This window comes from Scylla paramamosain, chromosome 21 (genome assembly GCF_035594125.1).
Source record: "Scylla paramamosain isolate STU-SP2022 chromosome 21, ASM3559412v1, whole genome shotgun sequence".
In the NCBI taxonomy this organism is placed as follows: domain Eukaryota; kingdom Metazoa; phylum Arthropoda; class Malacostraca; order Decapoda; family Portunidae; genus Scylla; species Scylla paramamosain.
Genome location: NC_087171.1, coordinates 3,321,623 through 3,344,621, shown reverse-complemented (window position 1 = coordinate 3,344,621; position 22,999 = coordinate 3,321,623). Strand labels below are relative to the sequence as shown.

The window sequence follows — 22,999 nt, the reverse complement described above, 5'->3', positions numbered from 1 at the left end:
TCCACACCAATGTTCTCATTCACGAACTCAAACAAATAAAGCTGAAACAAATAGAGGTAAACAGAAGACCTAACCATGAGAGAATTACTTCTCATAAACTGAGAAAAAAAAAAAAAACTTAAATTATAAGAATTAATATAACAGTCCTAAATACTGGATAAAATATAAAAGAATAACTTAGGTGGATGACAGAGAGTAGTACATATTATAGATGTGCCCCGGGAGGCACCGAAAAGACAGCTGGACACCGTGCCTGCCCTGCGTCCTGAATCCTTTGAGTCACTCAAGTGATACAGGAATCCTGTCCACCAACCAGTGAAAACAGTTCCACACTGGCTCCAAACAGACATCGCTAAATACATTCCCTATTATTGTTATTACAATTCTAAATGATATAAGAGGCTGAGGCTTTTATTATAATATTCAAGGATTTTCCAGCAACATGCCATGCGTATATAGTAAAATTACAAGTATAAAGTTGGAAAAAAAATTACTCAAAAATGCATTACCCTACTTTCAGTTTCTTGCGGAACACTTGCCGAACACTAGGATTCTAGGGAACACGGCTGAGAAATGCTGCTCTACACTACAAGACAACTGATTTCAGCACTACAGCACTTGACATTCTCAACTTCTGTAACTTTTATAACTTATGTAGTAGATGTTTGAAATGAAAAATTGCCTGCCGCTGTGGCCACACTGCGAGTATGTTCACATTCCCCTCTACATTTTCTGCCACACTGGGAATATATTACTCTCCCCTCCACATTTGCTGCCACGTCCGCCACATCTCTCTTACATGGGCACACCCATATTGCAGACAGACCTTTCTACAGAGATTATATACTAATGTTTTAAGAAAGAGATCGAAAACATCACCATGTCCACCATATTGACACAGTGCAACAGTGCTTACGAGAAGTGTCAAGTAATGGTTGATTCGCGTGAAATATGGCACGCACGCTTTATTTCCACAGCACGTGAATGGAGTAATGTCACTGGCATTGCTTCATGCGAAATACTCTGAACGAGGCCCAAGAACAATAAGTTACTTACAAAGGAGGTGACCTCGGAGAGGCGGGTGTTTCCCTGCCACCAAGTGACATGAGCGGGCGGGTGGGATCCGTATGTACGACACACGAGCTTCACACTGACTCCAGAAGTGATGGGCTCTTTGGGACCTAATATCTCTACACTCAGCGGCGGCACTGTGGACAAGAGAACAAACCAGTAAAGTTCCTAATTCACACACCCGAATGTTAAGAGCCAAACTATTACCTTGATATGGCTATGACACGCAGAGTGCCTGCGAGCCAGACTAGCACTGTTGTTTGAAAATTACATATAAAGTAGCAAGGGTAGCTAAGGATGATGTCTGCAGGCAATGGAACACACTGGAAACATCAACAGGTATACTGAAGAGTCACAAAACTAATAAATGGATTTCAATACTAAAACAAGAATAACAACAACACACACACACACACACACACACACACACACACACACACACACACACACACACACACACACACACACACACACACACACAGAACGTACAGGTCACGTTGAGGGTGACGGAGGAGGCGAGGGGCTGCGGCAGGGCTGTGGCGGCGGCATTGTCTGGCGTGGGCGTCTGGGCGTGGCAGGTGAGAGTGGCGCCGTGCAGGGCCCGCGAGGCTTTCATTACGAGACTAGATTCCACCACTCCTGGAGACAGGTAGCACAGGTCTTCAAGTGGCACAGGGGATATAGCAAAAGTGACGTAAGCAAAATCCTAAAGGTCAATTGTCAAGATAGAACATGAAATCATGGGTTCAAACTTGAAAAGTTAGATTAGAAATAGAGATAGGAAGGAATTGGTTTTCAAGTAGAGTGGTAGATGAATGGACTAGATCCAGTAATCAGGTTGTTAGTGCTGGGTCATTAAAGAGCTTTTAAAAGATTATAGAAGTTTATGGATGAGGATGATAGATGGAAATAGGTGGACATGTTTCATACAGAGACTGCCACGTGTAGGCCTAACGGCTTCTTGCACCATCCTTTTTTTTTTTCTTTCTGTCAAGGGGCCATTGGCCAGGGACAATAAAAACTGAAAAAAGCTCCATTTCAATCAGTTCCCAAAGTGCTCAAATGAGTTAATCAAATATTGGAGGATAAGTGTCTTGTAACCTTCCTCTTGAAAGAGTTCAAGTCATAGGAAGGTGGAAATATGGAAGCAGACATGAAGTTCCAGAGTTTCCCAGAGAAAGGGATAAATGATTGAGAATACTGGTTAACTCTTGCATTAGAGAGGTGGACAGAATAGTGGTGAGAGAAAGTAGAAAGTCTTGTGCAGCGAGGCCGCGGGAGGAGGGGAGGCATGCAGTTAGCAAGATCAGAAGAGCAGTTAGCATGAAAATAGCGGTAAAAGATAGCAAGAGATGTAACATTGCTGGGAGAGAGGGGTTGGAGACAATTAAAGTTGATAAGAAGAAATACTTTTGATTCTGCCTTGTCTAGCTTGTGGAACCACCTCTCCCATCATACATGAGAAGCATACTCCATATATGGTTGGATAAGGCCCCTGTACATAGTTAACAGCTTTGATGGGGGCGGGGGGTGAAGGGTTAAGAAAAAAAACTGGCGGAGACGACTCAGAACGCCCAACTTCATAGGACCTGTTTTTATCTAGAAATGAGGTTATGAAGTTTCTAGTTTAGATTATAAGTAAAGGACAGAAAGAAGATCTTCAGTGTAGATCTACTAAGTATGCTCTACCCCAATCAGAAATTTTAGAGATATACGAAGTCAGACATTCTGTAGCTTTCCTGCTTGAGCTGTTTACTTCCTAAAGGATTGGACATCTACGAAAAGACATGGAAAAGTGAAGGGTGGGATCAATCGCGTAGGACTAGATAGGACAAGAAGTTTTACTTAGAAGATCATTGATGAATAATAGCAAGAAATTGGGTGACAAGACAGAGCCCTGAGGAACACCACTGTTAATAGACTTAGGAGAAGAACAGTGACCGTCTACAACAGCAGTGATAGAATGTCAAAAAGGAAACTTGAGATGCAGTTACAGAGAGAAGGATAACAGCCGCAGTAGGATAATTCGGAAATCAAAGCTTTGTGGCAAATTCTATCAAATGCTTTTGATACGTCAAAGATGACGAGGCACCTTCACTTCGCAGGATCCTGAGGAGGGATTGGAGCAATAGGATAAGATACAAATATGAGGTTGTGATTGGAGGAACCGAACGGAGAAGACAGTGACCCCCATAAACAGAAGGATTAGAGGTTAGGAAAAGATCAAGAATGTTGGGCTTATCTCCAAAACAGTCAGGAATACGAGTTGGATGTTGCACCAGCTGCTCTAGGTCGTGGAGAATAGGAAAGTCAAAGGCTAGTTCACCAGGTTGGTCAGTGAAGGGAGAGAAAAGCCAAAGCTGGTGGTTAACATTGAAGTCTCCAAGAATGGAGATCTCACGAAAGGGAAGACAGCAGTATGTGCTCCACTTTAAAAGTTGAATAATCAAGGGAATTTTTATAGCCAGAGGAGTTAGGTGCGAGATATATAGCACAAATGTCCCAGTGAGTGTCTTTCTCAATATCATGAGACTCTTCAAAGACAGTAATTCATATTTCTGCAAGCCACAACTCCTACATGCAGGCAGCAGCCGTCAGACAGTACCAGTGGAAGAGTGGAGGGAGGAGGCCTGGCGGGTGGGTAGTCGAGCACCACGCCACCACCATGTCAATTGTGGGGGTGGACGTCCCCCTTCGCTGCGGCACAATAGCTCAACACTGGTGCCCTCCTTCAGGGGTTCCAGCATGCCGGCCACCCCCTCCCCACGCCATATCACCATCGGAGGCGCAGGAGGAACTGCGGAAATGTACAAATCACCTTCAGAAAACTGTAATGATATCATTAATACACACACACACACACACACTTGAGCCTCGATATACGCCAGGACTACCTATACGTTCTTCGAAAACCTGAGATAAAGAAAATTTGCATATATGGAACCTATCTTTTACATAAAGCATAGGAGTTTACTTTCCATGAACCAATTTATGAACATCCTCAATGTTAATTTCTGCATCTTAAAAATAACTCTGTACTAAGGCAGTGTCAGATGTTATACTATGTATGTACATTTACATCCTAACCTAACCCCAAATACACTACTTGGTAAGGATGAGGCTCGAGGTGGAATAAGGGTTAGGACACTTTGGGTGGGTTTGGTTGTGAGATTGCAACCGCAGGTGGAGGTGTACCGTAACTTGAATAGTTGCAATGTTAGTCTACGAATAAGCCATGGCTCCCATTATTCTTCGCAAGACTCACTTAAGAGCGATTTGTTCTCGCACATGCAGTACATAGATAATTGTTGTCACATTCAGAGTGTCGCATATGCCAAGTATCTTTTTATTCTAAAGACTGAAGCTCCAAATAGACTCGTATTCTGAAACGATTTGCTCTCTCACCGCGACTATTTTCAAAGGCCACAGAGATGATTAGCCGGGTTCTCAAGAACGTTTCTTCTGTTATGTAGAAATGTTGTTAATCAGTCACTAGAACCATAAAAACACTCTTAAAAACCTGTGTAATTTCAACAAGAGCCTTTTGGATGTAGTGGGAATGCGACACGGAACTGTTTGAAAATATGGTCCATCAGAAGACCGTGGTGTGTGTGTGTGTGTGTGCAATAAACGAGGAGCTAAATAATCTCCACCACATTACAAAAATGGACAAATGGATATTCAAAACAAAGACAGAAATGTCAATTTTTAAGTCTCGAGTCGAACTAATAAGATAATAGTGTGACGACGCAAATGTGTAAACTGGGAAACATCACAACTCTTGACGTCTTTGACATCTATATACTTGGCAATTAAGAACAGATGTGTATATTATCGATATCGCTATTCTGTTGTGGTGGTGGTGATGGTGCTGGTGGTGGTGGTGCTAAAGATAATGGCGATAATGGTGATGATGATAATGACTATTTCTTATTATTGCCTTCCTGTTGCCGATGTTGATGGTGATGGTGAATGATGGGAATAGTGGTGGTGTAATTCTGGAGTTGATGGTGATAGTGGTAGTGGTAGGGGTGAAAATGGTGGTGGTGGTGGTTGTGGCGGTTTTACTGAAGATCTTGGTGATGGTGATGGTGGTGGCGGTTTTACTGAAGATCTTAGTGATGGTGGTGGTGATAATTTTGGTGTTGGTAATGATAGTTAAGTTCTGCAGGTGATGGTGGTGCTTTTGGCAGTATTCGTGATTTCGGTGGTAAATTATGTATATTGGCGATACTAGTTTTGCTAATCGTACCGGTGGCGGTGATGGTGGTGGTAATGAGTGGCAAACATGAGCCACAAAGAGCAACAAACGAGTCACAAGTAAGAGTTCCGCTGTCAAACTCCCAGCAGCAAGCAGCACGACACAAGGCTACTCCCTGCTGCTTCATTAAGGAGCTTACATTACTCTGGGGCTTCTCTGGCCAACACAGTTGCCCTGTGTGTGCGTGTGTGCGTGTGTGTGTGAGTACAACCAGAGTAACGTTCTCTTTCTCCGAAGCATTCGACCGTGTGTGTGTGTGTGTGTGTGTGTGTGTGTGTGTGTGTTTGCCACACACATGTCCTAGCAGGATCCCGATCTCTCTCCATTACGAAGCACTTCACACACATCATTTCCCAACCCACACTATGTGAAAGAATGACCGAATCACACTAATGAAACTGGCCACTGAACACTGCCAGATAGAAAACTCACGACTACACAAGAGTGTAAGGGAAGCTACAAGAACCAGTATACCTTCCCTCAGCAATATGTGCACACACGTATTTTTGCATCTATGTATGTCCCTCCGTCACCCTTCTCCTTAAATTTGTCTTATATTCTCACAAAAGCTCCTTGTTGACTCAGCACTCATAATCAAGTTTATTCTACCACCGAACTCTGAAAACCACTAATGATGAGACAAAAACAAATAAAGTTCTTTGCCGTAAAGGATTAGCGTCACCTTAGCAACCTTACAAGCCAAGAGATAAGTGACTGGAGAAAAAAAAAAAAAGGCGAATGTTTGTACATACATGTTAGAATAGACATTCGATCGAGCTATTTCAGAAAAAAAAATTACAACTGCAACCTATCCATATATCAATAAGCAATAAAGATATGAGTAGTAATATGATCTTCGCTGCTTTTGTGTTTTATTCTATTTACTTATATGCTTAGCTATTTATTTACCTATATATCTATTGTATGTATCTATTTTTTACTTACTCGCGACAGTAAGATTAACAAGAGCAACAGTAGAGGGAGAGAGGCGGTAGTCGATCCTGCAGGTGTACTCTCCTTGGTCGTGGGGAAGGACAGGCTTTAGTACCAGCACAGGAGGGGCAGAGTGAGTGGCAAAGGAGGCCCTCGTCCCCAACACCTTCGGGTTGGCCCAACTCTTGCCGGAATGGAAATTCCCCGAACGAGCGTCATAGCTGAGAGAAAACCAAATGAGTTCGTAAATACCATACGGAGAGAGAGAGAGAGAGAGAGAGAGAGAGAGAGAGAGAGAGAGAGAGAGAGAGAGAGAGAGAGAGAGAGAGAGAGAGAGAGAGAGAGAATCCTTATTTACATTATTGCATTGCTGTTTTGGGTGTGGCGGGTATAAATATAATAAAACCAATACATTTACTTCACAAAAAGAATAATCAGAACCACAGGGAAAGTAAAAATAATACGATACTACCACTGTTCTTATTTAAAATCTTTAAGATTTTAAGAATTACTGATATTTTATACTCCAAAACTCATTCCTATTCAGCCACATCATAAGAACATAAGAAAATAAGGGAAGCTGCAAGAAGCATTTCACCCAGCTCTTCAAATATATAATATCAACACGGGAGATGGCCATCATGCAACACCACCTCTTCAACTTACTTAGTCTTAAGGAAGATTTGTGTCAGACGGATGTATGAAATGAAACGGTCAACTAGAATATGTAAAGTATATCAGTAATAGGGACCCATTCAAAATTTGTACAAAGAAATATATATAAATCATGTACTATTAAAAATTATTTACTGGCATAGCGTAAGTTATGTTTTTTTTTTTTCTCAGTATACTGTAGGTGTGTGTTACTTATACTTAATACATTGGTGTTTAGCTTGAATGTTTACTACTTCTTTATTACATCTTGTGTATGGTATGTATGCCAATATACGTATGTAGAGCACTGTTTATATTTTCTATCTTGATATCTCTTGAAATCAAGACATGGCAATGATATCACACAATGGCCTGGTGACGTAGGCACCGCATTTTTCTTTAAACTTTTTTTCATCACGACCCAGTTTGATGTGATAAGCTGTACACACTTTCTCCTGATATGAAAACCAATTCCCGCTCTCGCACACATATGCATACTTATATTTCATTTGTTGTTCATATATCTGTTTATGAAGTGACGACCCAATGAACAAAAGTTGGCGACCTAGTACCTGCACTTTAAAGAATCCTTATGTATTGAAGTGCACACTGAACTTAGAGTCAAAAGCTTACTGCAGGAGATAATATTTTTTCACGATAGAAACCAAGAAGTGTTAACCAGACAACCTTTGAGGGCGCCCTAGCCAGGAGCGAAATAATACAAGACAACCCATGAAGACGCCCCAGTCCACACAGCCTGGTGTTAATGGTGATACTAATGAGTCACAAGCACACAATACATTACGCTCGGTTTAAAAGCTTTTACATTTCACTTAACACTCGAGTTCGTACGGTATTTCATTGTTCAATTGATATAAGTTAAACTTCCAAGTTCTGGTCACTAATTCCAAAAGCCGAATAACGAAAGAGGTAAAAAAAAATTGACAGTCGTCACATTCAACACAGCTCGTGCGGAAAACAGACTTTTGCTTATTTGTTAATGTAATGTCACTACTGAAGCAAATACGAATTTTTTGTTTATCAAGAGTTGTTACATTCACAATCCACGTGATCATTTCCCTTCCTCCCAAAATGCAAACGTTCCACAAATTATACTTATTTTCTGCTATTGAAGTATTCTAATGCCCTATTTGTGTGTCGTAAAGGCTGACAACAGTAAAATTGTCGTTGCTGTTCTCATCACCTAATCTCCTAACTTTTGTAGTCAGTAGATAACGCTACGCCTTTGAATGAAATCAGAATATGCAGCCTTCCGGGGAAAATGATGCGTCCACTGTGGAAAGTGGAAGTGTCATATAAAGATAAGTGATAATTATGATAATAAAAATAATGGTAAAAAAAAAAAAGTAATAATACTAATAAATTATTAATATTATTATTATTATTATTATTATTATTATTATTATTATTATTATTATTATTATTACTATTATTATTATCATTATTATTATTATTATTATTATTATTATTATTATTATTATTATTATTATTATTATTATTATTATTACTAGAATTATTATTAATTAACATGATTGCAAGTAATGTAATACTGTTTAACGTAACTCTCAAGTTACACGTAGCTTTGATGAGATGTACTTGGGTCACGGTGCATAGTTATGATTTCCTTATTACAGAATCGACACTGAAAGGCTTGGATCTGTACAAAGAGGAATGGCTACGATGCTGAATTGAACAAAAAAAAAAAGTAAATAAATAAAAAAATTGAAAAACTTACGACGGCAGAATCAAATGCCTCAAGCTGCAGTCCATGGACAGATGTGCTGTGTGTGCAAGCTAATATGACAAATGTTTAAACGGGTTAAAGGATTCAACAAGAGAAATATAAATCTGATTCTACCAGTCTGGAAACAGGGCGCATCTCGTGCGAATGATTATAAACTAGACCCATTTTGGCACTAAACTTAAAAGCCAAGAGACACTAATAATTGTGTGTGTGTGTGTGTGTGTGTGTGTGTGTGTGTTCCACATAATAAAAAAATATCTTCAGACTTGCAGACACTTCATTTTATAAAAAGAAGCACTATGGTAACATGAGTGTTCGCGGTCCACAATGAATCACTGACCCGCAGTTGCACCACACTGAACTAGATGGATTCATATTCAAAGACGAAATAGGCAAGAAATGGTTTACAAATAGATTCCAGACGAGTGGAACAGCTAGTATTAATAAGTGGATGGTGATAACAGATGGATGGTAAGTTTGAAGTGATGAGCCGCCTTAAGTGAGTCATCTGACCTGTGTAGTCTCGTTCATTTCCTGTGTTCTGGTGATGCACGTACTCGTCTCTTAGTGATTAGTACGCTTGGTCACGGTTCAAATATTTAGCTGGAGGGAGACGATTTGAGTATTGCTTCCTTTACACTGTAGCTTATAATCATCCAGCGGAGAACAGATCAGGAAGTAAATACTTGATGTCACTTTTCTGTCTGGTAGGAGCAGAGGACTTGCGCGTGTGTGCAGTGCTGAATAAGTGGAGGGCTACCCTCGATTAATCCACACACACACACACACACACACACACACACACACACACACACACACACACACACACACACACACACACACGCACACACACACACACTATATCTATCAGTCTATGCATTTTTTGGCCTCAACCAATTGTCACATTCATTTACCTCCGCTGCTTGATATCACTCAGCGTCTTGGATATCAGTAACGGCTCATCGTTTCACTTACAACACATCGTTTAAACGTTCCCTGCGTCACACGGTCCTTTCGTCTTCTTGGATGTTGCAAAACTCCATTCATTCTTAAAACATCTTATTCCTCAACTTTTTTTCCGCCTGTTTCTGGCATGAATTATCCTTTGAATTCTTTAAATTCTTCTTCCTGATTCCAAAACAAATTCAAGGCGATTGAAAAAAAAATCCTTAAGTCACTCCACAGACGTCCCGCACTGGTCTTACCCATGGCGCGGAGGCAGCGCGGCCAGGTGAAACCCCCACTCTGCCCTGCCTCTGTTCTCCCCACCCACCCCACCCACTCTCTCTCTCTCTCTCTCTCTCTCTCTCTCTCTCTCTCTCTCTCTCTCTCTCTCTCTCTCTCTCTCTCTCTCGTGATCAACCATTCAAATAAAGGTTTCTGTTATCCTTTAAAGGGGGATATTACGAAACTGATAATGTCACTTGCATGCTGACTGACACCCCCCCACCTCTCCCACGATATAGGAAATGGTAGCAGAAAAACCAGCAGATCACAAGGAGGGATTTTTCAGAGACAGTGCTGAGATGTGAGAAAAAAAAAAAAGGCATTGGTCTTTCCGATGAGATCACTAAGTAACATAACTGAAACCGCAAGTGCCATACTGAAAGGGCTGCTCTACTGAACACGTCATGATGCGCCAGCCTGACCTGAAGACGGGCTGCAGGGTGTCGCCGGCGCGGTACCACAACACAAGCACCGGCTGGTCGTCGGCCTCGCGGGGGGCGGGGGTGCAGGGTAGGTTAGCGCGCCGGCCGCTCACCGCCCACACTGCTTGCTCTTCTGCCGGAGGAGGAATGGAGCAACCGACGAGGTGAATGCTCGAGGTAACAGTAAAATGTTCACAAATGATTGATTTTTATAACAGTTGGGTAAGAAAATGTGTTAAGTAAGGCTTGATGCTTTTCTGATGTGTAGTTTGCCTTTAAGTCTTTCACTGCGATGTGCAACAATTCACAACACTAAAGGCAATGTATGTAATCTTTACAAGCATCTACAAGAAATAAAGGGGAAAAAAGAAGAAGAGAGTTTGCAATTTCCAGGCAGTACAGTGTTTGGAGGGTGGCTGTAGAACAAGAAAAAATGTCTCAGAGTGGTTAGTGATTAAAGAAGGATGTGCCAAATAGTAGTGAAAGGCTGAATTCCATAATATACAGGAAACAAGATACACGGTTATATTTTGTATACGTAGCTGTGGTAAACATAACCATACTTATAAGTTGCATTTCGTTACTAGTTGACAGTGGTTGCTGACCAGTTGCAAACTCATAATGCTAAACTCTTATCTTAACCTTCTTTCCCTTAATATCAAGCTATTCCCTCTTGTCATTAAACTTGTTCCTCATAACTCAAAACTTTTTCCTCCCTGACTCAAAATTTCTTCCTCTCAATTTAAGCTATTTCCTCTTAACTCGGAGCCTCCGCGTCTAAGCTCGATTATATCTTAACCTTTCTCTTCATTCCAATCACCGCTCATTATCTGCATGCTCCTTCCTCTTAGTTTTAATCTCCTTATATCCTTCCTCTTAATTCCAAATAACTTCCTTATAGCTCCAAGTTGTCTCTTCTTAACTCCAAGCTTCTTCCTTTTATTTCCGAGCTTGTTCTTATCCAGCATCGGCTTTCTACCCCTCAGCTCCAACCTTCTTCCTCATAATTACAACTTCCTACCTCCAAGCTTCTCCTATCTTGTCTCTCCTCTCCTTTCCCTTCGCTTGTAGTTACCTACCAACTCTTACTGCAGCAGCAATTCCTAAAATTCTAGTACATTACATCAAATTTTCCAAACGAGCGATGAACAAGCAACACGGCCGCTCACCTGCACAGTAAACTCGTACAGGTATCAAGATACGATTATAATACCTTTTCCATCATGATCGATGTGCCTTAGGAAATAATGCGATGGGTCAAGAAGCAAGGCAAACGTGGTGGGATTTGTGTACGGCGTAAAGAACGAGAGGGAAAATTACCGGTGCTATGCCAAATCTCTTCCAGGTGACACCACTGCGCATGCGCACCATATCGAGGCGACAGCATCAAAACATCACCCAGGTATTTTACACATTTTTTTACGTATTATCAACTACTTTTTAAGGTTTTATTGACAAATTACTATTGTTTCATTGTATGTCGATATGTTAGGATAGGAATGGAGCAAGTAAACAAGAGATGTTGATAATGCCTAAAATACATATCATAGTGGTAGGACCTGACACTTGCACAGGGAGAAAGTTATCACTCATTATTCTTGTTTGCTTGCTCCATTCCTATACTAACATATCCACATACAATGAAACAATAGTAATTTGTCAATAAAACCTCAAAAAGTAGTTGATAATACGTAAAAAATGTGTAAAATACCTGGGTGATCTTTTGATGCTGTCGCCTCGATATGGTGCGCGTCACCCGGGAGAAATTTGGACCAGGTGTCGTGTCCGTGAGTGTCCGGCTGTACGGAGCTGTCCGGGTTTTGATTACAAACAAAAGGCGGACGGCTATATACAGCGCATTGCGTGTACAGAGCTGGTCGCCTGTCCGTGGATGTACGGCCAGTGTTTTAATTTTCTCATAAGAAATCCGTTCAGAAATCTAATATACCGCTATATTTTCAAAAAAAAAAAAAAAAACTGTACACATCGTTATATTGTGTAAAACGTTTAGTGAGGAATCCTTAAATAACCTTTATGCAGTGATCAAAATTACATTACACAGTGATATAGGTTTGTTAACTTAATTTGATGACTGTAGAAAAGTTCTTACTGTAAAATGACCATTTTTGTTATATATTACGAGTTAGTCTGTAGTAATTATTGTTGTAGGATATTCTCTTGGTACGAATACATTATAAACATGTCTGTCTCAGCCAAGGGCACAAATAAATCATCCGTTCTTCATTAAATAAACTTTTCTTATCTTGAACAATTTCCCCTTTCTCTCCTCCCAAGATAACTGAGAGCCTCCAGTTCTTGATTCAAGATTTCATTCTTACTTATTTCATCCTAAATTGGGCTAGTCTTCCCCGTAAATCTTCAGGTACTCGGACGCCTACGGATAGTTTTGTTTATCAACAAGTCTTTGTATACAATCGCTTCTGAGCATGCGCAGTTCGCGGAAGGACGCCTGCATACAGCCGGACACACACGGACACGACACCGGGAGAGATTTGGCACGATACCGGCACCCAAAGTTGTGTGTGCGAACGCGTGTATATTGAAGAAAGGTGATGCATTGCATGGACTAGTAAGACGAGATTAGTCATTTCAAGAATGTCTTTTAATATCCTTGACCTAGACTTACAAGTAGTTCAAAAAGACAAGGATCTGGATTGTGTCTTCTCATTAGATGGATTCTCAATAAGACAAAACATTCGAGGAAGCCAACAAGAGGAAATGTGTGTATATATAAACAAAAGGTGAGGTTTCCGCATGTGAGAAATTCTGTAATGAAAATATCGAGTATGTGATGTTGTCATTAAGCCTGTTTCATCTAACTCGAGAGCTTAATAAAGCTTCCGTTACAGTGGAGTGCATGAAGTGGTGATGGAACAGTGGCTGATAATGTTTTGCTTGAGGTGGTTACTAAAATATGAAATAATATTCCAGCTGTCATGATCATCACAGGAAATGTATTCCCATTTTCAACGATTTAAAGGCTTTCCAAATATAGATTATAATTTACTAATATTTTTCTTCCGTAAAAAGCGAAATAATTATGTGGCCAAGAAACTCCAGCCTTTGAGTAATTCTGATCATAACAGGAATCTTTTCGCGCCAGTTTTGCTGAAGTGTACAAAGCCAGTTGAAAGACTAATACACTCGTAAGCCAAAGATGTACACTCTGCTAGGATACACAGAGCCAACAGATTTCCCCGTGTTCTGTGAGAGCGAGACCTCGACGTATAGTTAGAAATGATGATGTACTCATTTCCTATCTTTCCTTTTGCATAAACAACATAGTACTGAGAAAGATATTTTGAAAAAAATATACCAACGAACTATGGATAACAAAGCAAATACAAAGACTTATACATAAAGAAAACATGTTTCTATGGTCTGTGACAAAATCAAAGTAAAAAGTGTTCCAGGGAAAATTTTTAAAAGGTAAATACATATTTAAAGTGAAGATGAAGAATATGTTTAAAAGAGATAAACAATTAGCGTGGAATGTTTTAATTACAAGTAACACTATGATAAACAGTACTACAAAAAAAAATAATGAATTCATTTATCTTATTTAGTATTTATTTTACTCAAAACTTGATACATATATGATTTTTCTAATGTGTCTTCTACTGAAGCATTAACAATTAACGCTGAAACACTAGCACCTTAGGAAGCGTAATACTGAAAACGGGTGTACTTCATTGTCTTCAGTCACTCAAAACAGGGAAGGCACCTTCTTCTTCTTCTTCATCTTTTTCATCATCTTCTTCTTTTTCTCCTTCTTCTCATTTCCCCGTTTCCCCAGTGTGGGGTTGGCGCCATGTACCAGTCTCCTTCAGTTGTGTCTGTCCCTCGCCTCTTCCTCTGTGGCTCCCATTCTTTGCAGTTCTGCCACAATTCCATCCTTCTATCTCACTCTCTGCCTCCCCCCAATTTTTTTTTTTTTTCTCAACTGGATTTCTCCAAGTTCTTTTAATCTGTTCCTGGCACCTGGTCCAGATCAAATCAGCAAAACGTTTTGATGGGCGATGACCGAGCACTGGTGCCACGCGTCCAGCGAAAAACGTCCACCCAGAGCGTCCAGCAGCGCCTTGCCACACAACTACTCGCTCCGGTCTCATTTTGAAGCTGGATGCTACGATAAGTTTTGAAAATAATAAACGTGACGTTAGCATAAATTAATTTCAACTCGCTGTAGCTCAAAACTACAGGAGTCATGAAGTTCTGTTCTGTGCACTATTTCATACAAAACGCAGGTCTGCGTCTAATGTCGCTCCTTCCCTTACTGAGACAAAACTTAGTGACTTAAAATTGCAAAAAACACGATACATTTTTTTTTGTTTTCAAAAATTCATCTTGTAATTTGAGCATGCGCAAAAAAGGATATGATTTTGACATGCTTATAAACATTCTCGGCCCATATTACATAACAAATTTAATCTTGACAAAAATATTAGTTCTTGGGTTGCTCTGAGACGTTTGCGCATGCTTAGTATAAATCCACATGCAATGCGCATATGAAGACTATAAGACACAATTAAATTTTCAACAGAATCAGCGAAGTAGTGAAGGGTGCCTCACCATAATTGAGGCAATATTCCCCTTTTATACAAGTTACCTATCAATTCCACCAAACACAAGTGATGAAACCTGTATCGCATCAAACTGAAGAAACTGTGTTATCATACGGTATGAGTTTCCTTGTGGTCGGCCGCGTAGTTCAGAAGATATAGGCTTGTGAAAAACGTCGCGGTGAGGCCGGACCATTCAACATGATCCTTCTACCTCAACATAACTAGTTCACAATCAGTGCAAATGGATAAAATAATGAAAAAGACAACAACAACAACAAAAATAAGAAATAATATATAGATAAGTAAACAAAATCCATTAATTTCAATTTTGTGTAAGATATTTCAGCAATCACTTCACGAGACTTAGTGTCTACCAACTATATAGAAAACTTGTATGTCTACCATCTACACAGAAAACTTGTATGTCTACCAGCTACATGGAAAACTTGTATGTCTACCAGCTACATGGAAAACTTGTATGTCTACCAGCTACATGGAAAACTTGTATGTCTACCATCTACATAGAAAACTTGTATTCCAGCAGCTATACAAAAAAAAAAAAAAATCTGAAGTTATACCACTCGTCATATAGCAAGAGCACTTAAGAGTGAAAGGTTTGGAGAAAATTGTCACAAATATATTGTTATTGAATATTAACCATTCTCAGGTTAGGTGTCACTTCAAGCACATCACAAACAGGTATGTTAAGACTGCACTTCTCTCCTTTACTAAGTGTTATTTATTCATTTATTCATTTACTTATTTTTATAAACTTACTATCTCTGGTCCTAAACGCTTCGTTAATATATTACTTACACATTTTGAAGTGCATTTGACATCATTTAGTATCACTTACTGATGAACAAATTGTTTAACATGAACATAAATCTCAGCCCGACTTTTATGGATCAAAGATTTTCGCACTCGAGGACCACATCAGTACACAGGCGCTCCCTGGGGCATGAATGTGTCGCTCATATTCTGCACTATTCACATCAGTAAATGTGTAAATGTGAGAACTGTGTGCTAGTGAGATGTGAGGATAATCCTATCTGTGTTGTGGGGGTCAATGTTGTGGTGATAACAGCACATATCGAGATGTGAGAAGTTTTTTCTTAGAATGGTGCACTAACTGTTATCTCGAGTTAAATGTTACGACAACTGAAGAGATGGTGATACATCCTTGTAGTCTATCAGGCCACTTACTCCTCCTGTGTATATAAATTATGAGAGAGCAGAGCGTGTGCAGAGTATAAGTCTTTAGGGAGTGTTCTGTCATTTTGTAGTTGGAAAGTCAAACAGAGGAACAGGTACAGACCCTCTCCCTTCTACCGTAAGTCGGCAAAAAACCTACCATACACTGAATGACACTATCCTTCGCAACTACAAAACATTCCAACAGCTCCAACGATTCATGCATACGCTTACAACAGAATACACACACACACACACACACACACACACACACACACACACACACACACATACACACACACACACACCAAAACATTCCTCACGCCAACACTATAAGGACAAAACGACTTCCTGACACACACACACACATACACACACACCAAAACATGGCTCATGCCAACACCACAGGGACAAAACGACACACACACACACACACACACACACACACACACACACACACACACACACACACACACACACACACGCACACACACTGAGTAGTGTAGTGGTTAGCACTCTCGGCTCACAACCGAGAGTCCCGGGTTGAGTTCCGGGCGCGGTGAGGCAAATGCGTGAGCTTCTCAATGTGTGACCCTTGTTCACCAAGGAGCAAGTATGTACGGGATGTAATGCGAGGGGTTGTGACCTCGCCGTCTCGGTGTGTGGTGTATGAGTGGTCTCAGTCCTACCCAAAGGTCGGTCAGTACGAGCTGTGAGCTGTTTTCGTAGGGGAACGATTAGCTGGGTGACCGTCACACGACGACCATAAGTGAATGACCAAGACATGCCTGAAGCGAACACTACAGGAACAAACATACACACACACACACACACACACACACACACACACACACACACACACACACACACACGAAAACAGCAGGAACAATTGATGGCAATGAGGCAGTTTACAGAAGGATAAATTGTGAGAACATCAAGTAAAAATAGACCCATGGCTATGCTACATTAAGTAGTAATACAGTCCGTTCCTTCATTTAGCATGAAGTAAGAACATAAAAACATAACAAAACATAACATCTTTCATAGGAAAAATATTACATACAGTATATACTGCTGTCTAGTAGTGAATGAACAACCGCACAATGTACAACAACTACTACTACTACCACTACAACAACAAGTACTATTACTACTACTGCTACTACTAGACCTAAGGTGCCTCGCTCTCCCTGCTCCCGTGCCTGATGCCTATACTTGTCTTTGAATTCAAATGAGCTTCATGCTGATAGAAATTTTTTACACGAAAAAGGGGGGTACGTGTGTGTGTGTGTGTGTGTGTGTGTGTGTGTGTGTGTGTGTGTGTGTGTGTGTGTGTGTGTGTGTGTGTGTGTGTGTGTGTGTGTGTTGACTTTTTCCTATTCGCTAAACATGCACGGCTTTCTGTTCTGGTATGTATTTACCAGTGACGTGACGGGAATAATCAGCAGTGATTTCTTCACTCGGCCTCCCTGCGGCGGTGGCGCCAGCGTGTGCCAGGGGCTCTTTCTTCACACTATGACTAACACACATAAGGTTGGACTAACACAAGGGTTGGACGTTCATAGACGTCCAACCCTTCAGGAGGTAAACATATCACGCAGGGAAGCCACAGAACGCCTGACTTCTGATCTTTCTAAAATTTCTGATTGGGGCAGAGCAAATGCCTCAAAAACTCAATTCCTCCATCTATCAACTCGACACAACCTTCCAGACAACTATCCCCTCTTCTTCAATGACACTCAACTGTCCCCCTCTTCTACACTGAACATCCTCGGTCTGTCCTTTACTTATAATCTGAACTGGAAACTTCACATCTCATCTCTAGCTAAAACAGCTTCTATGAAGTTAGGTGTTCTGAGACGTCTCCGCCAGTTTTTCTCACCCCCCCAGCTGCTAACTCTGTACAAGGGCCTTATCCGTCCATGTATGGAGTATGCTTCACATGTCTGGGGGGGGTTCCACTCATACTGCTCTTCTAGACAGGGTGGAATCAAAAGCTTTTCGTCTCATCAACTCCTCTCCTCTAACTGACTGTCTTCAGCCCCTCTCTCACCGCCGCAATGTTGCATATCTAGCTGTCTTCTACCGCTATTTTCATGCCAACTGCTCTTCTGATCTTGCTAACTGCATGCCTCCCCTCCTTCCGCGGCCTCGCTGCACAAGACTTTCTTCTTTCTCTCGCCCCTATTCTGTCCACCTCTCTAACGCAAGAGTTAACCAGTATTCTCAATCATTCATCCCTTTCTCTGGTAAACTCTGGAACTCCCTGCCTGCTTCTGTATTTCCACCTTCCTATTACTTGAATTCCTTCAAGAGAGAGGTTTCAAGACACTTATCCACCAATTTTTGACCACTGCTTTGACCCTTTTATGGAATTGGTATTTCAGTGGGCATTTTTTTTATTAGATTTTTGTTGCCCTTGGCCAGTATCCTTCCTACATAAAAAAAAAAAAAAACACAGATCATCATTTTCTAAGCGGGGAAAAAAAAAAAAAAAAAAAAAAAATATATATATATATATATATATATATATATATATATATATATATATATATATATATATATATATATATATATATATATATATATATATATATATATATATATATATATATATATATATATATATATATATATATATATATATATATATATATATCTCGCTTCGTGACTCGTTCTGTGTGGTGAAATTGAGCAGATTACGTAATCAGGAATCACTGGTCAGTCGAATACGAAGAGCATTTCCTGCGGAAGTTATGAACTGTATGTATATGGTATTTTCAACCTCGACCTTCATCCAGTCACGGAGCGTCCCTCGTGAGCTGTGTTCCTCGTTGTCTCGCCACACATGATCCGACTTTTTTGTATTGTCTTTCTTTCCAATGAAGCTCACATCAGAATTACTGGATTACATCTTGCCTCAGCCACATTTACCTCTAAAGGTAATTCCCCTTGCCCTTAAATTACAAGTACATTGCTGAATATAAACATACACAAATGACAATGGTACATCCTGTCAAGCCGAAGCTTCCTGACAGACATGTTTACATATTTGATTTAGTGTTTACACTGGCACACAAACTGGCAATATTTACTTAACTAATGTATAAAACAACAACAACAATTGATGATGATGATAATAATAATAATAACAACAATAATAATAATAATAATAATAATAATAATAATAATAATAATAATAATAGTAATTCCTACAGCTTCTTCAGGGGAACTGCAGTTCTCCTGAATAATAATAATAATAATAATAATAATAATAATAATAATAATAATAATAATAATAAAAATAACAATAATACCTACAACAATAGTTATAAGAGTGATAATAAACATTACACTCGTGAAATAGAATTCATACCCCACACTACAACCACACTGGAAAATATATACAAAGAAACTAATATCAATTATTTTGGCAATCATATCTTAAAAATAGATAAATTAACACTATTGAGAAGTTTTAATTTGTAAAGGCAATGAATTCCACATTTGGGGAAAGGAGCATAGTACACTGTGGTTAAAGAGAGATGTTCTGAACTGTGGACATAAGAGACTGAGAGCATTACCTCAAATGTTGTATGATGTGCATACCAGTCTGAAAGGCTGAGCTCTATAATAATGTGTAAGGTACTTGTAAATGCTTAACAAAAAAAAAAAAAAAAATATTTATGAATATTTGTAAAACTAAGAAAATTTTGTGTATTAAGTATATTGCATATAATGTGCTCCCTGCATGTGTGGCGTACACATGCCTGGTGCAGCGTGGGGTTTCACAGGTGCACAACACTGCTGAGAAGCGTTGTGTCAGTAAACCTGACGTCTTAACGGTTTGAACTCCGCACCACTCAACAGCCAGGTAGTGTCTAGGACCTTCCTAGGCGGGAAAAACTAGTACATTCTTTGAACAATCGATATTAATTTTGTTTTTCTATAATGAACAGCATTTCTATTTTTTTCCTTTCTTCAAATTTAATTTCATAACATGAAAATAATTGTTACCTCACATTTTCTGTATTAGATTAACCACAGACATGTCTAGTAAAGTTCCCTTGTAGGAGGAGCCATCTGGGCCGATATATATATTCGAAACAAATGTATGGGACAGAATGCAACTCGTTCTTGGGTGACGTAAGCAAAATTGTCAGGATCAGTAATCAGAATAGAACAAGAAATAATAGGTTCAAGCTTGAAATAGTTGATTTGAAAAAGAGATAGGAACTGGCTTTCAAATAAAGTGATAGATGAATGGAATAGACTCGGTAATCAGGATGTTTGTGTTGAATCATTAGGGAGCCTTAAAAGACTAGATAAATTTATGTATGGGGATGATAGGGGGAAATAGGTATGTTTTATACAGGGACTGCCGCGTGTAGGCCTGATGGCTTCTTGCAGCTTCCCTTATATCCTTATTGGTAAGTCACAAAGAGACACCTCAAGCAGGCGGACATTCAGGCTCGATAAGAATTAAAAATGGATAGTCAAAACAGACGCGTGTGTGAGAACATATTGAGAGGCGTGGATGGACAGGCGTGGAAAGGAATGTGGCGAAGGGATGAGGAGGTGTAGCTGGTGCACACGTAGGCGGGGCGGGAGAGGGAAGTGTGAGTAAAGGAGAGGGCTGGGATACCTTCTGACAAACGGACGATATCCATCACTGGTCGAACGCCTGAGGAGTCTTCACCCTCCTTCACCATATTGTTCCTTCCATGCCATTGTTCGGCGGCCATTGTTAACCCCGCAGCTGTTCTCCGCCTCATTATTCTCCTCTTCCCTTATCATTCTCCACTTGTTCCTGGGTGCCATTGATCCCCGCGCTCTATAGGTGCCTCCTGGTGTCTAGCATCGCCGCACGCTGCCCTCACTCTCTCCTCCATTCCATGCACCTTTTCCTGCCGCTGTAACTCACTTATTTATCTTCGAAGTCCGTAATCTCCCGTCTTTCACTCATGAATGATCATATTTAAGTTGCTCGCACACATAATTTCTTCTTGAAATACATCTCAAGGATCAACTGGTGCATTTAGAAAATCCCTGCACATCTTCTCTTGTTAAGTTCCCTGCTCTGCTTTATTAGCGTGCTCACACCTGTCTCGTGTGGCGCAGAATACAGCATACAGGTCAATGTTTGGCGGTCAATCCCATGCGTTGATACTAAGTTGAATAACTCCTTCAGGCATAATTCACACTGATAAATGCATTAATTAATGCACAAATAAATGGGTTAGCGAATCAGTAAAAAGGTGAGTGTTAAGTGAATAAGAATTAGAGATAATTGTGTAATTATAAAAAAAAAATTAAAGAAGTCACGAATAAAAAATAACTAAATGTAGGCCGATATCCTTACCAAAGGCGCGACACTGGCGCTACCACCCGGGCCCCCACGTCGTGCTACGTCAATTATGAGTTTCAAGATAATTTTACACACGTTAGCAGAGCTCAGTCTGCGTCAAGTATACGCTAAGGTATGGAGGACATCCTGCTGGAAACGGATCGAGGGAAGATGCATGCTTCGGCATGCATCTTCCCTGATCCACCACGGTGACACTCTCATTTTAATGCAAACATCAGGTTGTGCTCTAACTTTAACGGTGACGCCTCCTCACTCTAGAACGACGTCATTTTATCCAGTCACACAGGTGTTCCGGGTGCAGTGAACATGTGTTTCAACAGAAGCGTCTGCCATCATCCATGTGGCGCTACCTTGCCTAAATGTCTACCATCGTCCATGTAGCCCTACCTTGTCTGAACACACGAACTGTTGTTATTCATAGTACTCACAGACAAGTCGGTTAGCCTGCCACACTCACTTTCGCTGTGTCTGAAGTTTTTCAGTCTAGTATCTTATCTGCTGATAATCTATCACTTGTCAGATTTTGTAAGATTATCAGCTGATTATAGGACAAGAGAAAGTATAAGGAAAAAAAAGTGAAAACAAGTGCAGCAAGTGACCCGGTTCGTGGCCATGAGTATATAGTGAACATGCACCGGGCAGGAAATGTAGTCGCTTCATTGCAATGCTAACTCGACGATGAAGAGAGATGAACTTACCTGGTGGACGAGCCTTGCTCCCCGTCAGCCACGCCACCACTGCCAGCACCGCCACACCTCGCAGCCCCATGCCCCGCGCCGCGCCGCGCCACTCTCCTCGCCTGCCGCTCACTGTGCACCGGGGTAACCTTTAGCACCAAAGCTGTACGTGTGTTCGAGTGTGGCCTGTGCCTGGTAGCTTGTCATACCTTGCTACACCGACATGCCTATAATACTTATGCACTGGCCAGAGTATTTTTTTTTGCAGTAGAAAATTTGTTGACCCTCTATGAATAAATATATTAGAAAATGCAAAGTTTGCCTTCACAGTGCGATGCTATCACTGAAGTCCAGAATTTGTAAATATATTATACAGGTGAAAAGAATGAGAGGTCAGTCAGCGGACGGACGGCACGCAAGTCACACGTGGGCAAGAGGAGACAGCCACTGCGCACACACCCTTCTACGTAGATGGTCAGAGCTACACTGCCGTACCAGTCCACCCACCAGCACCAGCCGACTGCCTCCTGGCCACTGGCCTCGCAGTTCCTCTGTTGGCGCCGAGGTGCCGACTCGGTCTGGAAGCTCGCTCACACCAAGCATCGGTAAGCTCGTCCTCCCTGCTCACCATACGACACCGATGGCAAGCGAAAGCAGCGCTGCTTCTCATGCACTCTTAAGAACATAAGAACAACAAAATCATGGAAGCTGCAAGAAGCCGTCACGCCTACACGTGGCAGTCGCTGCATGAAACATACATGCCTATTTCCACCTACCATTCTCGTCCATAAATTTGTCTATTCTTCTTTCAAAGCTCCCTGATGACTCAGCACTAACAACC

At 40.7% G+C, this 22,999-nt stretch overlaps 1 protein-coding gene across 4 annotated transcripts in view; it reads right to left on the bottom strand.

The window, feature by feature from the left end:
* LOC135110864 (nephrin-like) overlaps window positions 1-22,735 on the bottom strand; it is a 36,483-nt gene extending 13,748 nt beyond the window's left edge. For 2 of the 4 annotated variants that reach the window (XR_010273468.1, XM_064023479.1), the window contains exons 1-6: window positions 22,180-22,646; window positions 10,334-10,466; window positions 6,278-6,486; window positions 3,677-3,868; window positions 1,561-1,710; window positions 1,057-1,208 (exon numbers count right to left, since the gene is read on the bottom strand). Coding sequence is in view for 3 of the 4 variants with exons in the window: in XM_064023479.1 (XP_063879549.1) it covers window positions 1,057-1,208; window positions 1,561-1,710; window positions 3,677-3,868; window positions 6,278-6,486; window positions 10,334-10,466; window positions 22,180-22,249 (906 nt within the window). In the remaining variant the exon portion in view is untranslated. Of the gene's footprint in view, window positions 1-1,056; window positions 1,209-1,560; window positions 1,711-3,676; window positions 3,869-6,277; window positions 6,487-10,333; window positions 10,467-21,909; window positions 21,969-22,179 lie in introns of those variants that run through there. The other 2 variants (XM_064023480.1, XM_064023481.1) reach the window with 2 other exon arrangements.
* Between the last annotated feature and the right edge of the window lie 264 nt (window positions 22,736-22,999).